The 20,952-nt window shown below is 39.9% G+C and overlaps 2 protein-coding genes across 2 annotated transcripts; both read left to right on the forward strand.

Annotated features, from left to right (window-relative positions):
- Positions 1–1,133: 1,133 nt before the first annotated feature.
- Tsbp1 (testis expressed basic protein 1) lies at positions 1,134–3,239 on the forward strand. Its single transcript, XM_047559222.1, has one exon. The coding sequence runs from the start codon at positions 1,134–1,136 to the stop codon at positions 3,237–3,239; it is 2,106 nt and encodes a 701-aa protein (XP_047415178.1).
- Positions 3,240–18,504: 15,265 nt separating this feature from the next.
- On the forward strand, positions 18,505–19,288 carry LOC124988289 (bcl-2 homologous antagonist/killer-like). The gene has a single exon (XM_047557642.1). It carries the CDS (start codon positions 18,677–18,679, stop codon positions 19,286–19,288), a length of 612 nt encoding a protein of 203 aa, XP_047413598.1. The 5' UTR covers positions 18,505–18,676.
- Positions 19,289–20,952: the final 1,664 nt, after the last annotated feature.

The following is a 20,952-nucleotide window of genomic DNA, read 5'->3' on the forward strand; positions in this document are numbered from 1 at the left end:
CTAGAATCCTTAAATAATTCTGAAAAGTGAGCAGAGCATACTAAATATAAGAAAAATTAGTTTTTGGTTATTAATTGGTTTACCCAAATTAACCCAGCTAGCAGGATTAGTAAACCCTGGTTTTCTGATTCAGCTTTTAAGTTCAGTATTCTTTCTACTATATTACACAATAGGTTTTCTCAAATAAGATATGCTTCTGCTGCCTAGTAAGAATTCACACAATTTTCCTTGGCAGATTAGACATTTCTTTTACTTAATTCCAGGGACCCAAATTACTAAAAGGGGCGAGGGGGAAACAAGAAAACAAACAAAAAATACCTAGCAGAAACTAATGGATTCAAGATTATTAGATCATAGAACTTTACAAATAGCTGATTTACCAGCACTTGATGAGGGACTTGAAATTTTGGCAAAGTGAACTAGCAGATATTGCAAGAAGCAGTCTAAGATGATGGTTAAAACTAAACTTTGAAGTCTGACTATATGGGTTCAATTCCCAGCTCTACCACCTACCAATTGTATGATTTATCTTCCTTTAAGTTTTCTGTGCCTCAGTTTCTTCATCTGTAAAGCAGGAATAACAATACTGTCTATTTGTTTTTTGTGAAGATTAAATGATTCAATATGTAAAGTGTTCAGAAAAGTGACTGTTTGGTATATGGTAAGCACAATAATTATCAGCTACTACTATTATTGTTTTGCATAATGAAATATACTTTTATTCAAAATGTAAATCACAATATCACATTTGGCTTTAAATTTTTCTAGTTTAAAAAATAACTACTGCTGCTTTTCATGATTTTTTCTTTAAATTCCATTCCTTTTCAGGATACATCTTCCATTAGCCCTTCCGCATTATTCATGGGCAGAACCTGTTGAACAAATGTCAGTTCATTTATATTACTTTCCACCTTTTCTCTCATTAGTCTTCCACTTTAATGAAAAAAAGTCTTGAGTTTTATCAATACTTCTATAAAGTGATTCCACCATTTTATATTTTCAGGAAAATCTCAAGCTATCCCGTTTTTTCAGTTTCAAGACAAAAAGGGAAACCAAATATGGGGGGAGGAGGAACAGGAATAAAGCGAATATATTTGATATCTGAATCATGCACTTTTGTTGTGTGCTCAGTTATGTTTCCAGGTTATGAGGATGGAGGACCTGAAAAAGCATCAGATCCCAAAACCTCAATTTTAAAACCTCCAAAAAACCAAAAAGAAGCACAAAAAAGGGATATATGTATTGATTCTGATGAATCCTTGACATCAATTCAGAAGAAGGAGCCAGAAAGAAAAGCAAAGGGCACTGAAATGGAGGTCAAGTCAGAGGGTGATAAAGGAATATCAAAAGGACTGCAAGTCCAAGAAACAAAGAGTGAAGTGAAAATACCAAAAGGACAAGAAGCTCAGATAAAAAGCGACACGGGAGTGGCAGAAAACAAGCCAGTCCCCGCCAAGAGCGACACGGGAGTGGCAGAAACCAAGCCGGCCCCCGCAAAGAGCGACACGGGAGTGGCAGAAAAGAAGCCAGACGCCGCGAAGAGAGACACGGGAGTGGCAGAAACCAAGCCAGCCCCTGCGAAGAGCGACACGGGAGTGGCAGAAACCAAGCCAGCCGCCGCAAAGAGCGACACGGGAGTGGCAGAAAAGAGGTCAGCCTCCGCAAAGAGCGACACGGGAGTGGCAGAAAAGAAGCCAGACGCCGCGAAGAGCGACACCGGAGTGGCAGAAACCAAGCCAGCCCCTGCGAAGAGCAACACGGGAGTGGCAGAAACCAAGCCAGCCGCCGCGAAGAGCGACACGGGAGTGGCAGAAAAGAAGCCAGCATCCGCGAAGAGCGACACGGGAGTGGCAGAAACCAAGCCAGCCGCCGCGAAGAGCGACACGGGAGTGGCAGAAAAGAAGTCAGCCTCCGCGAAGAGCGACACGGGAGTGGCAGAAACCAAGCCAGACGCCGCGAAGAGCGACACGGGAGTGGCAGAAAAGAAGTCAGCCTCCGCGAAGAGCGACACCGGAGTGGCAGAAACCAAGCCAGACGCCGCGAAGAGCGACACGGGAGTGGCAGAAAAGAAGCCAGACGCCGCGAAGAGCGACACGGGAGTGGCAGAAAAGAAGCCAGACGCCGCGAAGAGCGACACGGGAGTGGCAGAAACCAAGCCAGCCGCCGCGAAGAGCGACACGGGAGTGGCAGAAAAGAAGCCAGACGCCGCGAAGAGCGACACGGGAGTGGCAGAAACCAAGCCAGCCGCCGCGAAGAGCGACACGGGAGTGGCAGAAAAGAAGTCAGCCTCCGCGAAGAGAGACACGGGAGTGGCAGAAAAGAAGTCAGCCTCCGCGAAGAGCGACACCGGAGTGGCAGAAAAGAAGTCAGCCTCCGCGAAGAGCGACACGGGAGTGGCAGAAAAGAAGTCAGCCTCCGCGAAGAGCGACACGGGAGTGGCAGAAAAGAAGCCAGACGCCGCGAAGAGCGACACGGGAGTGGCAGAAAAGAAGCCAGACGCCGCGAAGAGCGACACGGGAGTGGCAGAAACCAAGCCAGCCGCCGCGAAGAGCGACACGGGAGTGGCAGAAAAGAAGTCAGCCTCCGCGAAGAGCGACACGGGAGTGGCAGAAACCAAGCCAGCCGCCGCGAAGAGCGACACGGGAGTGGCAGAAAAGAAGCCAGCCGCCGCTAAGAGCGACACGGGAGTGGCAGAAACCAAGCCAGCCGCCGCGAAGAGCGACACGGGAGTGGCAGAAAAGAAGTCAGCCTCCGCGAAGAGCGACACGGGAGTGGCAGAAAAGAAGCCAGACGCCGCGAAGAGCGACACGGGAGTGGCAGAAAAGAAGTCAGCCTCCGCGAAGAGCGACACGGGAGTGGCAGAAAAGAAGCCAGACGCCGCGAAGAGCGACACGGGAGTGACAGAAAAGAAGCCAGCCGCCGCGAAGAGCGACACGGGAGTGGCAGAAAAGAAGTCAGCCTCCGCGAAGAGCGACACGGGAGTGGCAGAAAAGAAGCCAGACGCCGCGAAGAGCGACACGGGAGTGACAGAAAAGAAGCCAGACGCCGCGAAGAGCGACACGGGAGTGGCAGAAACCAAGCCAGCCTCCGCGAAGAGCGACACGGGAGTGGCAGAAAAGAAGTCAGCCTCCGCGAAGAGCGACACGGGAGTGGCAGAAAAGAAGCCAGCCGCCACGAAGAGCGACACAGGAGCGGCAAAAGAACCTGAAACCCAAAAAGGAAAGGAACCCCAGGTTTAAAAAAATAGAAGGAAGTACCAAAAGAACAGGAAGCCCAAGAAAAGAAGTAGAGTCTTGATAATAAAAAGAAGAGAAATGCAGAGACAAACCAAGATAAAAAAGGACAAGATGCTAACAAGAAAAACGATAACGAAAGGGACAAAACTAAAGAAAATGAATCAGAAGCCAAGGGCAAAGGCAAGTAAAGAAAGGAAGTACAAGAAAAAGACGGAAGAAAAAGAGTAAGTAAAAGGAAGACCCATACGACAATTTATCATGATTCCCATCCTTCAGATCCAAGCCATGTCCCAGTCATTGCCTCAATGGATTATAATTATAAAATTAACAATCTATATATCTGCAGTTTCTGCTCTTCAAAAGTTTCACCATTTTTTTACCTCAGCCACAAACTTCGGCTTTCAAATGTTTTATAAGTCAATATATATGTATTATTCAGTCAAGAAAGACTGTGTACTTCTGAAATAAAACACTTTTATTGAAGAAATGTAAAATAATTACTTGACAAGTGTTCTCTCTCTAGCTTATCCAACTAATCAATAACTATTCATGGTGGGCCCAATAACTGCAAGATGCAATAAGTGGAATACAGGAAAATAACAAGTCAGAATTCCTGAAATCAAGCAGCCTGTAACATATATAGTGACATAAGCATGCACAATAGTTTCTAAAAAGTCTATTTTAAAAGGTGTCAAAAAAGTAGTTTAGATAGATAAGAGTTCAGAATCATCTTGCAATGAAAAAATAAAAGGGATAAACTTCATGGGCAAAGAACAGTAACACTTGTCATTCAAGAGATATCTAGAGTTAGTGAAGTAGAGATAATGCTGGAAGCCATACAATAACCTCTCCAAGAGAATGTATACAGGGTCAGCAAAAGCTAAAGTCCAAGAGCTGAATTAGTTATATGTAACAGGTTGAAGAAGAAAGTTAACAGAAGGATAGGGAGATATAAGGAAAACCTATATAATGGAATGTTCCAATAATTAAGAAATTATTAAATAATTAAGAATGAAAGAATGATTACAGAATAGCCAAGACTTCAAGGGAATTAAGAACTACCTCACTGTAGTTGGAGTAACTGACCAATTTATAAAGAACACTTTCCAAAGAAAGTTAAGTAGACAGTATACAGAAATACAGGTACACGCTTGTAGTCCTGGCAACTCCAAAAGCTGAGGCAGGAGGACTCCAAGTTCAAAGTCAGCCTAAGCAAATTAAGGAGATCCTGAACGATTCAGTGAGACCTCGACTCAAAATTTTAAAAAGGGCTGGGGAGGTGGCTCAGTGGTTAAGTATCCCTGGGTTCAATCCCCAGTACCACAAAAAAAAAAAATTAATGATGGAATGGAAGTTTTCCTAGAAGTAACTACTTCATACTATGATTCACAAATAACCTCACTAGTGAAAATAAAGAGTCTTTCTTCATATCCTCAGGAGAACTTAAGAAAAAAATACACAAATGTGAAATGACCTGTAAACAATTTGGGATTAGAATCTATAAGGAAAACATGTTGAAATAAACAAAGATAAAGATGTAAATAAGGAAGTGCAGGTGAATGATATTGGCCAAATTATCTTGTTATATTATGTGTATCTATAAATGTAAACTATAATGCACACAAAAAATGTGGAAAAAAGAAAAAAAAAAAAGAAAAAAAATACAAGCCAGTAACTGGAATGTGTGTTCCAAAAAATGTTAATTTTAGTCTGCTTTAAACATGTAGCTTAAGAATTTGGGGCGGGGGGGGGGTACTGGGGCCTGAACCCATGGATGTGAGTACTTTACCACTGAGCTACATGCCTAGCCCTTTTTATTTTTATTTTGAGACAGGGTCTCACTAAGTTTCTAAGGACATCATTAAGTTGCTGAGACTGGACTCAAACTTGTGCTCCTCCTGCTTCAGCCTCCCAAGTCGTGGAATTATAGGCATGCTCCACCATGCCTAGCTACAAATTTTACTTTTAATTCTGTGCTTGTTAGCCCATATCCTGAATATTATATTTAGTTCTGTCATGACATGTGGAGAAACTAAAGTGCCTTCTGGAGAGAAAAACTCGAGTAAGCAGGAAGTTGCACAATTCACCTGGAGAAAAAGTGTGAGAATTATTTTCAAATATGTGAACATCCATCATAGATTAGAATATTTAGTACGGCTCCAAAGAAAATAAGTCCAGTGAGTAGAACATACAAGGTAACAAATTTTAGTGCTATTACAAGGGGAAGTGGGACATTTAAAAGAGTTTAAACACCATGTAAGGTTGCATGATCATTTAGTGAGAATGCTGTAGAATGTTTCTTAGGAAAGAACTGAGTACTTGGAATAAATAAACTTCATGGTTGCTTCCAAATCTGAGAGTCTATAATTCAAAGTATAAACTTCTTTGAACCAACTAGATGTTTTTCAAGAAAATTTTCACACTGTTGGGTTGATTCCTTGAAGAATCATTCCCTACCCAAAGTATAAAAAAATTTCATTAATGTTTCAAGCCGTGAAACCAAAACATTATGGGAGTAGCTCCACAACTTCTAGCACAATCCAAACCACCTCGTGGTCCCTACTCTGGGCTCTCAGTCCTGCTACAGGTATAGAAGCCTATGATACACATGATGTGGAGTTTCACTGGTGATATATTCATATATGAACACAGGAACAACCATAAGAATAGGATCCTAATTAGAGTAAGTTATACTACATATATGTATAATATCTCAAAATACACTCTATTGTCATGTATATCAAAAAAGAACAAATAAAAATGGAAAACTAAATAAAAAATTGACCCACTCCAACAACCACAAGGCCACCCTATATTCAAAGTCATTCTCACTTTTTCTAAGACTTCATAACAATAAAGGAGAACAAAGGAAAGCAAAAAAAGAAGAGGAGGAGGAAGAAGAGGAGGTGGAGGAGGAGGAGGAAGAAGAAGAAGGAGGAGGAGGAGGAGGAGGAGGAGAAGGAGGAGGAAGAAGAAGAAGACGCCTATGTTAATTTTAGAAGTTGCTGAATCTTAAGGTCACTGATGAACTACATAGATTTAATAAGGCTAGACTGCCAAATAAAAAAAATAGGAGGGAGGATAGAGATTGAACGTGAATTTTTTTATATTGTAAGTTACTTTTATGTCTCTGGAATATTCACACTTAGAGATTTTACCAACCTTAGTTGATTTATCATTTGCACATATAATACTTTTGTCATAGAAAATTTGTGGCAAGGTGTTTCACATAGTTTAAAATATTTAAGTTTTCGTGATCCTCATGTAATTTTTTTCTATAACTTTCTCTGTTCCAACCAGTAGTTAACTAGGAGCTTTTAGAAGGCTATCATAAATGCAGCTTCTCTCCAATTTTTACTAAGGAGCAAGGACCATGTTGAGGAAACTACTAAAAAGGAGTGCACAGACTTCAGCAACCCAGTTCAGCTGACTTCAAAATTGTGCTTATGTCCCACTGAACCAAGGATTCAGAAGAGATGGCTACATCAAAAACTCTGTAACTGGTTCCTCATATGTCTTCTCCATATAACTTCTAACTTGAGGTCAAAACATTTTCACTCCCACTAAAGTAAGTCATACAGTAAGAAGTTCTAACCTGAAAATTCTGTGAACCCCTCTCTAAAGGTCAATGAAAAACCGGCCAGTTTAAAATAATTATTTACCCTCAAAGATATAGCTGTGGGAATCTTAGAAAACTCCAGACAAAAGAGAGGAGAAAAGGATAAGCTAATAAAATGACACCATGTTGCCAGGTTTGGTGGCGCATGCCTGTAATCCCAGCAACTCAGGAGGCTAAGACAAGAGGATCATAAATTTGAGGCCAGCCTCACCAACCAAGCAAGACCCTATCTCAAAATAAACAATAAAAAAGGAATGGGATATAGCTCAGTGGTAAAACAACCCTGGGTTCAATGTCCAGCACAAAAGGAAAAGATTATGTATATTAAAATAAATAAAATCTTAGGGAAATGCATACATATGTACTTCCAAGATAGTAGCTATATATAGGTAGGAATTTGAAACTTATCAGAAATTTGGTGGCAAACTTTATAAATAAGCTCATACAAATGTCAAGTGCTCTGTTCAACACAATGAGTGGAAACCATACAATTAGTTGTTTAACATTTAGTAGCAAAGCATACAGGGGAAAATGCAGGATAGTCAGTTTAGAGATAATAAAGCTACATGAGAAATAGAACTACATTGGGTAACAAACAATTCATGTAAAGTCAGTTAGTGTGGCTTCTATCTCAAAGATTTCCAGGCAAATTAATGTGAATATTTATGCCCCAAAGAATGTTGCATGTACAACATAAAACAAATCCTTCTCAATATCAAGAAACAGACTACAATACAATAATATTGGATGGTTCCAACATACCTCTCTCATCACTAGATAGAGCATCCAGACATAAACTAAGAATCTTCAGAACTGAAAATATTATCAAATGGACTAAACTGACATCTAGAGAATATGTTCATCCATCAATAACTGAATTCGCTTTCTTCTCAGCAGCACACGGAACATTTTATAAAATAGATCATATTTCAGATCACAAAGCAAATTTTAGCAAATAAAAAAATAGAGATAATTCCTTGCTTCCTCTAGGGTCATATGGAATTAAATTAGAAACCAACAAGATAAAAAACAAACCACTCGAACACTTAGAGATTAAATAATACACTTTTGAATAACAAATACACTTTTTTTGAATAACAAATAATACACTTTTGAATAACAAATGGATAACAAAAGAAATCAGTGGAGACACAAAAATATTAGAAATAAATGTGAATAGTGATATATATACCAAAATCTCTGGGACACAATGAAGGCTGTTCTAAGAGAAAAGTTTGTAGCACTGAATTCATGCATTAAAAAAAGATACAAAATAAATCTAACATTACACCTGAAGGCCCTAAAAAAGAAGAACTCACACCAAAATCAGTAGAAGACAGAAAATTATTTAAAACAAACTGAAATTAATGAAATTGAGAATAAAAAACAATACAGAGGATCGATGAAACTTCATTTTTTGAAAAGATAAAAAAGGTTGATAAGCCCTTCATCAAACTAACCAAAAGAAAGAAAAGACCCAAACTGACAAAATCAAAGATGAAAAAGGAAAAATCACCACAGATGCTACTGAAATCCAGAGAAACTTTAGAAACCATTTTGAAAATTTACACCAATAAACTAGAAAATCTTGAAAATAATGATTTATTCCTAGGGACATGTGACCTACTCAAATTGAACCATGAAGATAAAGGAAACTTAAATAGATCAACATTAAATAATGAAATTGAAGCATTTAACAAAAGTTTTCCAACAAAAAGTCCAAGAACAGATGGATTCTTGGCCATGTTCTTTTTTTTTGGGGGGGGGGGCGGGGTGCAGGGGGTACTGGGGATTGAACCCAGGGGCACTTTACCACTGAGCTACTTCCCCAGCACTTTTTATTTTTTTATTTTGAGACAGTGTCTCACTAAATTCCATAGGGCCTTGCTAAATTGCTAAGGCTAGCTTTGAACTTGTGATTCTCCAGCCTCAGGCTTCCAAGTCAATGGGATCACAGGTATGTGTCACTGCATCCAGCTCTACCAGACATTTAAAGAAGAATTAATACCTCCTTCAATTATTACATGAAATAGAAAAGGAGGGAACACTGCCAAATTGATTCTATGAAGCCAGTGTCACCCTTGATACCAAAACCAAAGACTCAAGGTAAGAAAACTTCAGGCCAATATACTTGATGAACACAATGCTAAAATTTTTAATAAAATATTGGTAAACCACATACAAAACACATTAAGAAAATAGTGTACCATAATCATGTGGGTTCTATCCCAGAGATGCAAGGTTGGTTCAGCATTCACAAAATCAATAATTCACTACTTTATAAATAGAGTTAAGGACAAGAATCACATGATTAGCTCAATAGATGCAACAATAACCAAAAAAGCATATGACAAAGTACAGCACCCATTCATGTTTAAAATACTAGAGAGCCAGGTGCCATGGCCCAGGAAGCTAATATCACAAATTCAAAGCCAGCCTGAGCAACCTAGCAAGGCCTTAAACAACTTAGTGAGATCCAATCTTAAAATAAAAAATAAAAAGGGTTGGGAATGTAGCTTAAGGGTTGCACACCTCTGGGTTCAACCACTGGTACAAAAAATAAATGAAAGAAAAGAAAAAAACACACACACACTACACACTAGCGAAACTAGGGATTGAAGGAACTTACCTCAACGTTATAAAGGCAATATATGACAAATCCCAGGCTAACATCATACTGAACAGAGGAAAAACTGAAAGCATTTCCTCTAAAAACATGAACAAGACAAGGATGCCCACTCTCACATTCCTATTCAACATAGTCCTTGAAACTCTAGCCAGAGAATTCATGCAAGAGAAGGAAATTAAAGGGATACAAATAGGAAAATAAGACATCAAATAATCTGTTTGCTGATGACCAGATCTTATATTTAGAAACCTCAAAAAACTCTACCAGAAGACTTATAGAGCTCATAAATAAATTTAGTAAAGTAGCAGGATACAAGACCAACATACATAAATCAATTGTTTTCCTATATTCCAATAATGAATCTGCTGAAAAAGAAATTAGGAAAATTATCCTGTTCACAATAACCTCAAAAAATAAAACATTTGGGTATCAATCTAATGAAGGAGGTGAAGAACTTCTTTAATGAAAAATATGCAACATTGAAGAAAGAAATTGAAGAACTTAGAAGATGGAAAGACCTCCCATGTTCTTGGATAGGCAGAATTAATATCATCAAAATGACCATACTATCAAAAGCATTATACAGATTCAATGCACTCCCCATAAAAATACCAATGACATTCTTCACAGAACTAAAAAAGCAGTTCTACAATTCATTTGTAACAATAAGAGACCCAGAGCAGCTAAAGCAAACCTGAGCAAAATGACCAATGCTGGAAGCATCACAATATTGGACCTCAAATTATACTACAGAGCTATAGTAATAAACAGAGCATAATACTGGCACCAAAACAGACATGAGGACCAATGGAATAGAATAGAAGACACAGAGACAAACCCACATAAATACAGTTATCTGATATAGACAAAAGTGCCAAAATACATACATTGAAGAAAAGGCAACCTTTTTACTTTATTCATTTATATGTGGTGCTGAGAGTCAAACCCAGTGCCTCACATGTGCTAGGCAAGTGCTCTCCACTGAGCCACAACTCCAGCTAAGACAGCCTTTTTAATAATGATGCTGGTAAAACTGTATATTCACATGTAGAAGAATGAAATTTGACTCCTACCTCTCACCCTGCACAAAAGTCAGCTCAAAGTGGATCAAAGACCTAGGTATTAGACAAGAAACTCTGTAACGCCTATAAGAAAATGCAGGGCACGGGCATCAACTTCCTTAACAAGACTCCTAAGCACAAGATATAAAATCAAACATCAATAAGTGGGAGGGCATCAAATTAAAAAGCTTCTGCACAGCAAAAGAAATAAGAGTGTAAAAAGAGAGCCTACAGGATGGGAGAAGATCTTTTATCACCTTCTCCTCAAATAGGGCAGAAATATCCAGAATATATACTGAACTCAAAAAACTTAACACCAACAAAACAAATAACCCAATCAATAAATGGGCAAAAGATTTATACAGATACTTCTCAAAAGAAAAAACACAGCCCAGCTGCTCAGGAGACTAAGACAGGATGATCACAAGTTCAAAGCCAGTCTCAGCAACTTAGCAAGGTCCTAAGCAACTCAGTGAGACCTGTCTCTAAATAAAATACAAAATAGGGCTAGGGATGTGGCTGGGTAGTCGAGTGTCCCTGAGTTCAATACCTAGTACAAAAAAAGAAGAAAAAAGATGAAGAAGAAGGAGAAGGAGGAGGAGGAGGGAGGAGGAGGAGGAGGAGAAATAATATAAATGGCAAAAAAAAATGAAAAAAGTTCAACATCTCTACCAACTAGAGAAGTGCATATCAAAACTACATTAAAATTTTATCTCACTCCAGTCAGAATGCCAATTATCAAGAATACAAATAACAAGTATTGGCAAGGATATTGATGGGGCTGTAAATTAGTACAATATGGATATTCCTCAAAAAATTAGGAATGGAACCACCATATGACCTAGCTACCCCACTCCTCTGTATATATCCAAAAGATCTAAAATCAGCATACTATAGGTATGCAGCCACATCAATGTTTATGCCAACACAATTCACAATAGACAATCTATTTAACCAACCTAGGTGTCCTTTACAGATGAGTGGATAAAGAAAATGTGATATATATACATAATGGAGTATTACTCAATCATACAGAAGAATGACTTTATGACATTTGCTGGTAAATGGATGGAACAAGAGACCATCATGTTAAGTGAAATAAGCCAGAATCAGAAAGTCAAAGCCAAATGTTTCCTATAATATGAAGAAGCTAATTCAAAATAAGGAGAAAAAAATAAAAGAAAAGGGCATGGAGGATCCCATCAAAATAGAAGAAAGATCAGTGAAGAAGGACTGAGGGGGAGGGAAGTGGAACAGGATGAGGGAATAACAATGGAATGAATCTGACCTAACACACATGAATATAACAGTGAATCTCACCATTATGTATGTTCACAAGGCACAATTTAAAAAAAATATATAATAATAGCAGAAAAAATCAGTAGAGAGAAGAGAACAAAGGGAAGAAGGATGGAAGGAAAAGGGGAAGTACTTGGGATTGAATTAGAGCAAATTAGATTCCATGCTTTTATAAGTATGTCAAAATCAATTCTAATGTTTTATATAACTAAAAAGAATCAAAAAAGATTTCCAGGGTTGTCAGCACATTAAAAATGCGATTTCCATTACTTTCAAATATCGTTCTACTAGGTTATAATTGATATACCTAGAAAGTGAATATAGGGAGCTGGTAAAGAAAACAAGGTACAGAAGAAAAAAACAGGATTCAAGAAGATAAAAAGATAAACTGAAAAATTCATCAAAATATATTTATAAATATTTATATTTGATGAAGTTCCATCACTCTCTGCTTTAGAACATTAGAAACAGGAAAATCAATGAGTGTTTATACACCATACCTGACAAGTCACAATTTTAATTCTGAATAAATAAAAGTTCATTTTCCTAGTGTTTAAGGAAAAAAAGATACTATTATCCATCATCACCCAGAAGCCTGACACCTGCCAAAACTGACACCACACTACAGATTACGTATATTATAACACAGATCTTAATCTTTTCTTTAAATCTACATTAAATTTCTCTTAAGAATTAAAAAATCACAATGTTAACTTCCTATGAATCTCTCCATATCTTAATCCATGTTCACATAAAATATATACAAATACATGTAAAAATTTTTTCTAATTGGGTTCAAACTATATGTTTATTTATTTATTTATTCTGCAACTCGACGTCTTCACCTAACAATACATCATAAACATTCCTTCAGGCCCAAAGTCATCAATCTAAAACATTTTAATAGCATAGCATCCAGGATAATTACTGCTTATTCAACCATTTCCTTAAAGACAGACATTTAGCTTGTTTCCAACTTGTTTGCCACTAGTTAAAATAATGCTGCCATTGCCAAATGATGCTGCAATAAGCATCTATGTTTATATTTCCAGAACTGGAATTGCAAGATCAAAGGAAATATGTATTTTAATGCTGATAGTACATAATTACTTCCCCCCCAAAAAAATTTTTTTTCAGTGTTGAGAATAGAATCCGGGCCTCAGTCCTTCCCCAAAATTTATAATTCTTCACATTCCTATAGGAATATGTGAGCATTCTACATATTCAATGGTGATAGAAACCATAGCTCTTCTTAAGAGAAGTGGTGGTGTCTAGCTATTCATTCAATTGTATTTTCCTTACTACTAGTGGGACCAAACATTATTTCACAAGTTTAGTGGTATTTTGCATATTGTCTCCAGTGAGTTAATCTTTTATTCAAATTGGTGGCTTTCTCTCATTCAGTGTCAGTATTTTTGTATATTAATTTTAAATGTATTATGTTTTTAATTTTTATTGACAAATAGTAATAAAACTCAATGTGATATTTCCATACATGTAAAATACAACAGATAAAATCTAACTTCTTTCTTCCACTACCCAACCCACATATAAAAGAGAACATGTGTTACTTCTCTTTCTGTTGGCTAATTTCACTTAAAATAATGTACTCTAATTCCATTCTTTTTGTTGGAAATGACAGAGTTTCATTTTTCTTTATGACTGAATACTATTCCATTATATATATTTACCACATTTTTCTTTATATACTCATCTGTTGATTAACACTTAGACTGATTCCTTATTTTAGCTGTTGTGAGTAGTGCTGCAATAAATATAGATGTGCAGGTATCTTTTTGGCATACTGATTTTATTTCCTTTGGACATATATCCAGATGGGGTGGATGTATCATATGGTAGATCTGTTTTCAGATTTTTGAGAACACTCTGTTGCCGCACGCAACAACAATCCCACAGGAAGGAATCAGAAGTGGACTGGGAATGAACTACTTCTATTATCTTTTTCCAGGCTGCTTTCTTGTTTGCTTGCTTGTTCCCTAGTTTATAGAGGGAGAGAGGGTTACTTTTAGAGGAAGAGGGCTTTGCTTAGAGGAAGAGAGGCTATGCTTTCAGAGATGCTACTCCTTGGAGGTCTACTGCTGCTTCTTAGAGGTGTGTCTTAGAGGTGCGTCTTAGTAGTGCATCCTACGTCCTATCAGAGGTGCTGCTTATCAGAGGTGCTTCCTATAGGTGCATTCTTAGTCCTCCTCCCAAGTGAAGAGAATGTCTTATATACACTAAGGCAGTCAATCAGCTTAGGATTAAGTAGCACGATTGGAGCACATGCCACAGTACCAATCAAGAAAGAATGAGGAACATCTGTTGACCACTAGCGCAGAAGAGACATTAACCAATCAGGCAAAAGGTCATGAGCGATCATGCCGTGTTAACACTAATTATGCACCACCTCTTGGCCCAACGCCAGCTGCCATCTTAGAGCTGCTTAAACATGTCTCTACACACTCCATATGGTTCCCATACATTCCCACCAACAGTGTATAAGAGTTCCTTTTTCACCCATCCTCACCAGCATCTGTTGCTTTTTTTTTATAATAGTCATAGTAATTGGGATGACATAATATCTCACTGCAGTTTTGATTCACATTTCCCTAATGGTTAATGATATTGAGCATTTTTTTCATATATTTGTTGACCATTTGTAATTTTTCTTTTGAGAAGAAACTATTCATTTACCCATTTTTAAATTTTATTTCTTCTTGTTAAGTTTTACGAATTCCTGTGTTCTCAATATGAACTATCTGTGTGATAAATATTTGGCAAGTATTTTCTCACATTCTGCAGGTTGTCTTTATACTCTGTTGATTATTTCCTTCACTGTGCAGAAGGTCTACAGTAGAGTTTAACCCTGATGTTTGTTGTTGTTTTGTTTGTTTTGCTGTTCTTGTTTGTTTGTTCTTGGTCTGGTCTGTTAATGAAAGTGAGGTGTTTAAGTCCTCCGTGATTTCTAGGTTGGAGTCTATTTCTCATTTTAGATTTAATGGCATATATTGTATTGATGTTTGATTCTCTTTTATTAGAAAATTAAAATGAGGTTCGATGAAACCTTTATTTTTTGTTTTATTGGTGTATTAGAACTATATATAATAGTGGGGTTCATTGTGACATATTCATATATGCACATAATTTGCTCCATATCATTCCCCAGTACTTCCCTTTCCCCTTCCCTCCTTCCTCCCCTTGGTCCTCTTCCTCTATTCTACTACTGATCTCCCTTCTATTTATTTATATATGCTTTTAATTGTTACATATTACAGTTTGGATGTGAGGTGGCCCCTAAAAGCTCACATGTGAGACAACACAAGAGGGTTCAAGAAGATGACTGGGTTGTGAGAGCCTTAACTCAATCAGTGAATTAATCCCCTGATAGAATTAACTGAGTGGTTACTACAGGCAGGTGGGTGTGGCTGTAGAAGGTGGGTCATTGAGGGTGTGGCTTTGGGGTATATATTTGCATTTGGCAAGTGGAGCTCTCTTTCTCTGCTTTCTAATCATCATGTAAGCTTCTTCCCTCCACCACACTTCTGCTGCAATAGCCTGCCTCACCTTGAGCATCAAGGAATGGAGCCAGCAGCCTGTGGACTGAGACCTCTGAAACCATGCGCCTCCAAATAAACTTTTTTTTTTCTTTTTTGCAGTACTGGGGATCGAACTCAGGGCCTTGTGCTTGCAAGGCAAGCACTCTACCAGCTGAGCTATCTCCCCAGTCCCCAAATAAACTTTTTCTCTTCTAAAATTGTTCTGGTTGGGTCTTTTAGTCACAGCAGCAAAAAAAAAAGCTGACTAAAACAATACATTATAGTTCTAAATAAAATTGGTATTCACTGTGATATGTTTATACATGCATATAGCATAATTTGGTTGATTTCATTCCCCAGTTCTTTCCCTTTCCCTTTCCTCCTCCCTCCCCTCTATACTACTGATCTCCCTTCTATTTTCATGAGATTCCCACTTTTTTTCTTCCTTCTTTCTCTCTAGTCTCTAGATATGAGAGAACACACACAACCCTTGACTTTCAGGATCTGGTTTATTTCATTTCATGTTCTTAAGTTCTATACATTAACCAGCAAATGACATAATTTCATTCTTCTTTGTGGCTAAGTAGAATACCATTATGTATTATATGCCAAATTTGCTTTATCCATTCATCTGTTGATGGAGACCTAGACTAGTTTCATAATTTAGCTATTGTGAATTGTGCTACTATAAATAATGAAATGCATGCATCACTATAGTATGTTGATTGAATTGGATAAATATCCAGGAATGGATTAGCTAGGTCATATGATGGTTCCATTCCCAATCTCTTCAGGAATCTCCATACTGATATCCATAGTGGTTGTGTTAATTTGTAGTCCCACCAACAATGTATAATTGTCCTTTTCTTCCCACATCCTTGCCAGCATTTATTATTTACATTCTTGATGTTTGTCATTCTAACTGGGATAAGAGGAAATTTCAGTGTAGCTTTGATTTGCATTTTCAAATGCTAACAATGTTGAACATTTTTTCATATACTTGTTAGTCATTTGCATGTCTTCTTTTTAGAAGTCTTTTTAGTTCACTTGTGCATTTTACATCTCAATACCCTAGAAAAGCAAGAATAAACTAATCCCCAAACCAGTATGGGATGGTAACTAATTAAGATCAGAGAGCTTCTCAGAGGAAGGGCCTCCAGCGAGATGCTTCAGTGCAGAGAGAGGGTCCCAGGACCGGGCGGCAGGACTGGACCACAGGCAGCTTCTGGGAGGAGGGCTGCCCAGTGAGTCTTCAATGCAGGGCGAGGCTCCTGGGCCCAGGCAGTAGTTCCGGACCCTAGGGAACATCGCAGAGGAGGGTTGGCCAGCGAGACACTCACTCACAGGGTGAGGCTCCCTGGCCCAGGAGGTAGGTCTGGACCCCTGGGAACATCGCAGAGGAGGGCTGCCCAGCCCAGATGGCAGTTCTGGACCAAAGGAAACTTCTCAGAGGAGAGCTGCCCAGCGAGACTTCCCCACCAAGTGAGTCTTCCCTGCCGCGCGAGGTTTTCCCATCAGGGAGGTAGAACCAGAGACACAGGCCCAGACCAGCCATGCCCCAGTCCACAGTCTAGTCCACCTTTTGACTGACAATCCATCAACAATATACCCCACCTGAAGGCCACCACCCCTAGAGGGGCAGCTTCCTTGTGGAGCACTGCATTATCAAGTTCCTCCAAGACTTCAGGCTACTGAAAGCTAAGAGATGAGTTATTGGAAATCTATAGGGACACTATAAGTCAACAGAGAAAATCTGCAATATCTCAGAGTTTCACTACTACAGGGGTAGATACCTGACGAATATGTGAAAACAAGGGAAGAAAATGTCCCAAACAAACCTAGATGCTACATCAATAAAATCCAATGACAGTATGGCAGAAGAAATGTCAAAAAGGGGGTTCAGAACGTACATAATTAAAATGATCAGAGAAGCAAATGATGAGATAAAAGAGCAAATGCGGGAAGCAAAAGATCATTTCAATAAAGAGTTACAGACACTGAAAAAAAACCAAACACAAATCCTTGAAATGAAGGAAACAATAAACCAAATTAAAAACTCCATAGAAAGCATAACCAATAGGATAGAACACCTGGAAGACAGAACCTCAGACACTGAAAACAAAATATTTAATCTTGAAAGCAAAGTTGACCAAACAGAGAAGATGGTAAGAAATCATGAACAGAATCTACAAGAATTATGGGATATCATGAAAAGGCCAAATTTAAGAACTATTGGGATTGAGGAAGGCTCAGAGAAACAAATCAAAGGAATGAACAATCTATTCAATGAAATAATTTCAGAAAATTTCCCAAATCTGAAGAATGAAATGGAAAATCAAGTACAAGAGGCTTACAGGACTCCAAATATACAAAATTACAATAGACCCACACCAAGGCACATTATAATGAAAATATCTAACATACAAAATAAAGACAGAATTTTAAAGGCTGCGAGAGAAAAGAATCAAATACATTCAGGGGGAAACCAATACAGATATCAGATTTTTCAATCCAGACCCTAAGAGCTAGAAGGGCCTGGAACAATATTTTTCAAGTTCTTAAAGAAAATGGATGCCAACCAAGAATATATATATATATTGGATGCCAATATATATATATAATGGATGCCAACCAAGAATATATATATATATATATATATATATATATATATATATATTTTTTTTTTTTTTTTTTTTTTTTTTTTTTTTTTTTTGCCGTACTGGGGATCGAACTCAAGGCCTTGTGTTTACGAGGCAAGCACACTACCAGCTGAGCTATCTCCCAGGCCCCAACCAAGAATCTTATACCCAGAAAAACTTACCTTCAGATATGACAACGAAATAAAATCCTTCCATGAAAAACAAAAACTAAAAGAATTTACAAAAAGAAAGCCGGCACTACTGAATATTCTCAGCAAAATATTCCATGAGGAAGAGATGAAAAACAATGATGTAAATCAGTAAAGGGAGGAACTACCCTAAAGGAACAGCCAAATAAAGGAGAAACCAAGTCATGTCAAAAAACAAAATGAGAGAGGGAGCTGATTGCAGCCGGGTGCTGCCGGCACCTCTATGATCGGTGGAGCCGTGCGGGTCCCTGGGGCCTCACCGGGACAAGCAAGAGCTGCATCCTGACACCAAGAATGCACTGACACCGGTTCCTGGAAGCTGGGCCGGAAACCCTGCCCTGGGAGCGACCACCAGCCCCTTGGGATCTTCGGCCTTGGCCCTGCTGAGCATTTGGATCTGGACCGGAGTCTGGACAGGTTGACACTGTCCTCTACTGAAACCTGAAAAATGGCATCTGGGCAAGGTCCAGGTCCTCCCAGTGAAGAGTGTGGAGAGCCAACCTCCAATTCTGAGCAGCAGGTAGCCTGGGACATGGAGGAGGTTTTCCGCAGTTATGTTTTTCATCGCCATTGGCAGGAGCAGGAGGCCGAGGGGGCGGCTGCCCCTGTTGACCCAGAGATGATTGCCTTGCCCCTAGAACCTACCAGTACCATGAGGCAGGTGGGTTGGCAGCTCGCCATCATCGGTGACGACATCAACCAGCGCTATGACTCCGAGTTCCAGAGCATGCTGCAACAACTGCAGCCTACAGTCACAAATGCCTATGAGCTCTTCACCAAGATCGCCTCCAGCCTGTTTGAGAGTGGCATCGACTGGGGCCGTGTGGTGGCTCTCCTGGGCTTCGGCTATCGCCTGGCCTTACACGTCTACCAGCGAGGCCTGACAGGCTTCTTGGGCCAGGTGACCCACTTCGTGTCCAACTTCATGTTGCACCGTTGCATCGTCCGGTGGATTGCGCAGAGAGGAGGCTGGGTCGCAGCCCTGGACTTGGGCAACGGCCCAATCCAGAATGTGCTGGTGGTTCTGGCTGTGGTTCTGTTAGGTCAGTTTGTGGTATGAAGATTCTTCAAGTCATGACCCCTGGGGAGCCCTATTGGGGTCCCAGTGGAGACTCCTGCCTGAATTTCAGCCAAAACTCCCTCCCCTCTCCCCTGCAGGGGTTCCCCGCAAGAGTACAGAAGCTTTAGCAAATGGGCATTCCAGCAGAGGGCCCTGCCCAGGGGTCATTCAGGTTGTACAGGTGCCCTAATGTTGCATGGTGCTAATGGGCCACCTCTCTGTACACCATCCTGTCAGAGAGAGGCTGTAGTCTCTTCCCTCAGCTCTCTGGGACCCCCTGAGTGCTGTCTTGAAGGCATTGAGGAGATTGATACCTTAGGGAGGCAAGAGGCTGGGAACCACTTCTTCCCAGGAAGTTTTAATGGTTTTAGCTTTTTATAATACCCTTGGGAGGACCCATCCCCTTTCCCACCACTCTGTCAAGGTCAGGTTATCTAGAGTTTTGTGGTCAGTGGGTCAAACCTGAGTTTCCCAGAACTCAGCTATTCTGGAAGATCAGGCCTAAGAGGTGGGACTTGAGCACAGTCCTGGCCCTCCCTAAACATGGCTCCCAGGAACTACACTGGTTGGGTTGAGAGGGTTAAGATCCTGCTCCTACTCCCCCACCCCATGTTGGCCTTGTTGGACTCTCAGGGATTCTGGGCCTGGGGTGTGAGGTAGAGGTGGGGTTGGAGGTGGCAGTGTAGACTAGAATGTTCTGAACATATCCATCAGGACCCTCCAAGCCTGCCACCCACCCACCCCCAGGTCCTCTCAGTTTTTCCCTTTCCCCTCACCTGATAACTACTTGCTTCCAACCCAGTCACTACAGCTATAGATACTCCCCAGGGTCCTCGGTTGAGCAGGTATGCTGAGACCCCTCCTACCCAGAGTGCAGGGCCTAGGACTTGGTTTGTTACAAGGAAAAGGAGTAGGGAGTGTCTGAGTGGGAGAGGGTCTATACCACCAGGAGCCATCCAGGACCTGGAATCTCTTGGCCTGGGCACAGTGTAATCTGAATGGGAGAACTGTGAATACTTGAACTCCACCCTTACCCCACCCTCCATGCTCCTCACCTGCCTAGGCCCCTCCTGGAGGCAGTACCTTCTCTATCTTGCACAGCCTAGGGACTTGGGAGTAAGTGGAGGGAAGTTGTTGATTAAGCCAAATGCAGGGAGGGGATACAGATAGAGAATGCTGGCCACCTGACACCCCTGTCCTCTAACTGTGTTTGGAAATAAACTGTGCAATCCTCCCACCCCCCCAAAAAAAAAATGAGCCAAATGACCAGGAATACAAATCATATCTCAATAATAACCCTGAATGTTAATGGCCTGAACTCATCAATCAAAAGACATAGACTGGCAAATTGGATTAAAAAGATAGATCCAACAATATTCTGCCCGCAAGAGACTCATCTCATAGAAAGACATACCCACAGACTAAAGGTGAAAGGATGGGAAAAAACTTACCATGCACATGGACTCAGCGAAAAAGTGAGAGTATCCATCCTCATATCAGATAATGTGGACTTCAAGCCAAAGTTAGTCAGAAGGGATAAAGAAGGATATTTCATACAGCTTAAGAAAAGCATAAATCAGCAAGACATAACAATCATAAATATCTATGCCCCAAACAGTGGTTCATCCATGTACGTCAAATAATCCTTCTCAATTCCAGCAATC

This window comes from Sciurus carolinensis, chromosome 7 (assembly GCF_902686445.1).
Source record: "Sciurus carolinensis chromosome 7, mSciCar1.2, whole genome shotgun sequence".
Taxonomy (NCBI): Eukaryota; Metazoa; Chordata; class Mammalia; order Rodentia; family Sciuridae; genus Sciurus; species Sciurus carolinensis.

What these genes read in the sequence shown, in the direction of transcription:
- Tsbp1 (XM_047559222.1), top strand. Translation starts at nt 1,134, where the DNA reads ATGTTTCCAGGTTATGAGGATGGAGGACCTGAAAAAGCATCAGATCCC.
- LOC124988289 (XM_047557642.1), top strand. Translation starts at nt 18,677, where the DNA reads ATGGCATCTGGGCAAGGTCCAGGTCCTCCCAGTGAAGAGTGTGGAGAG.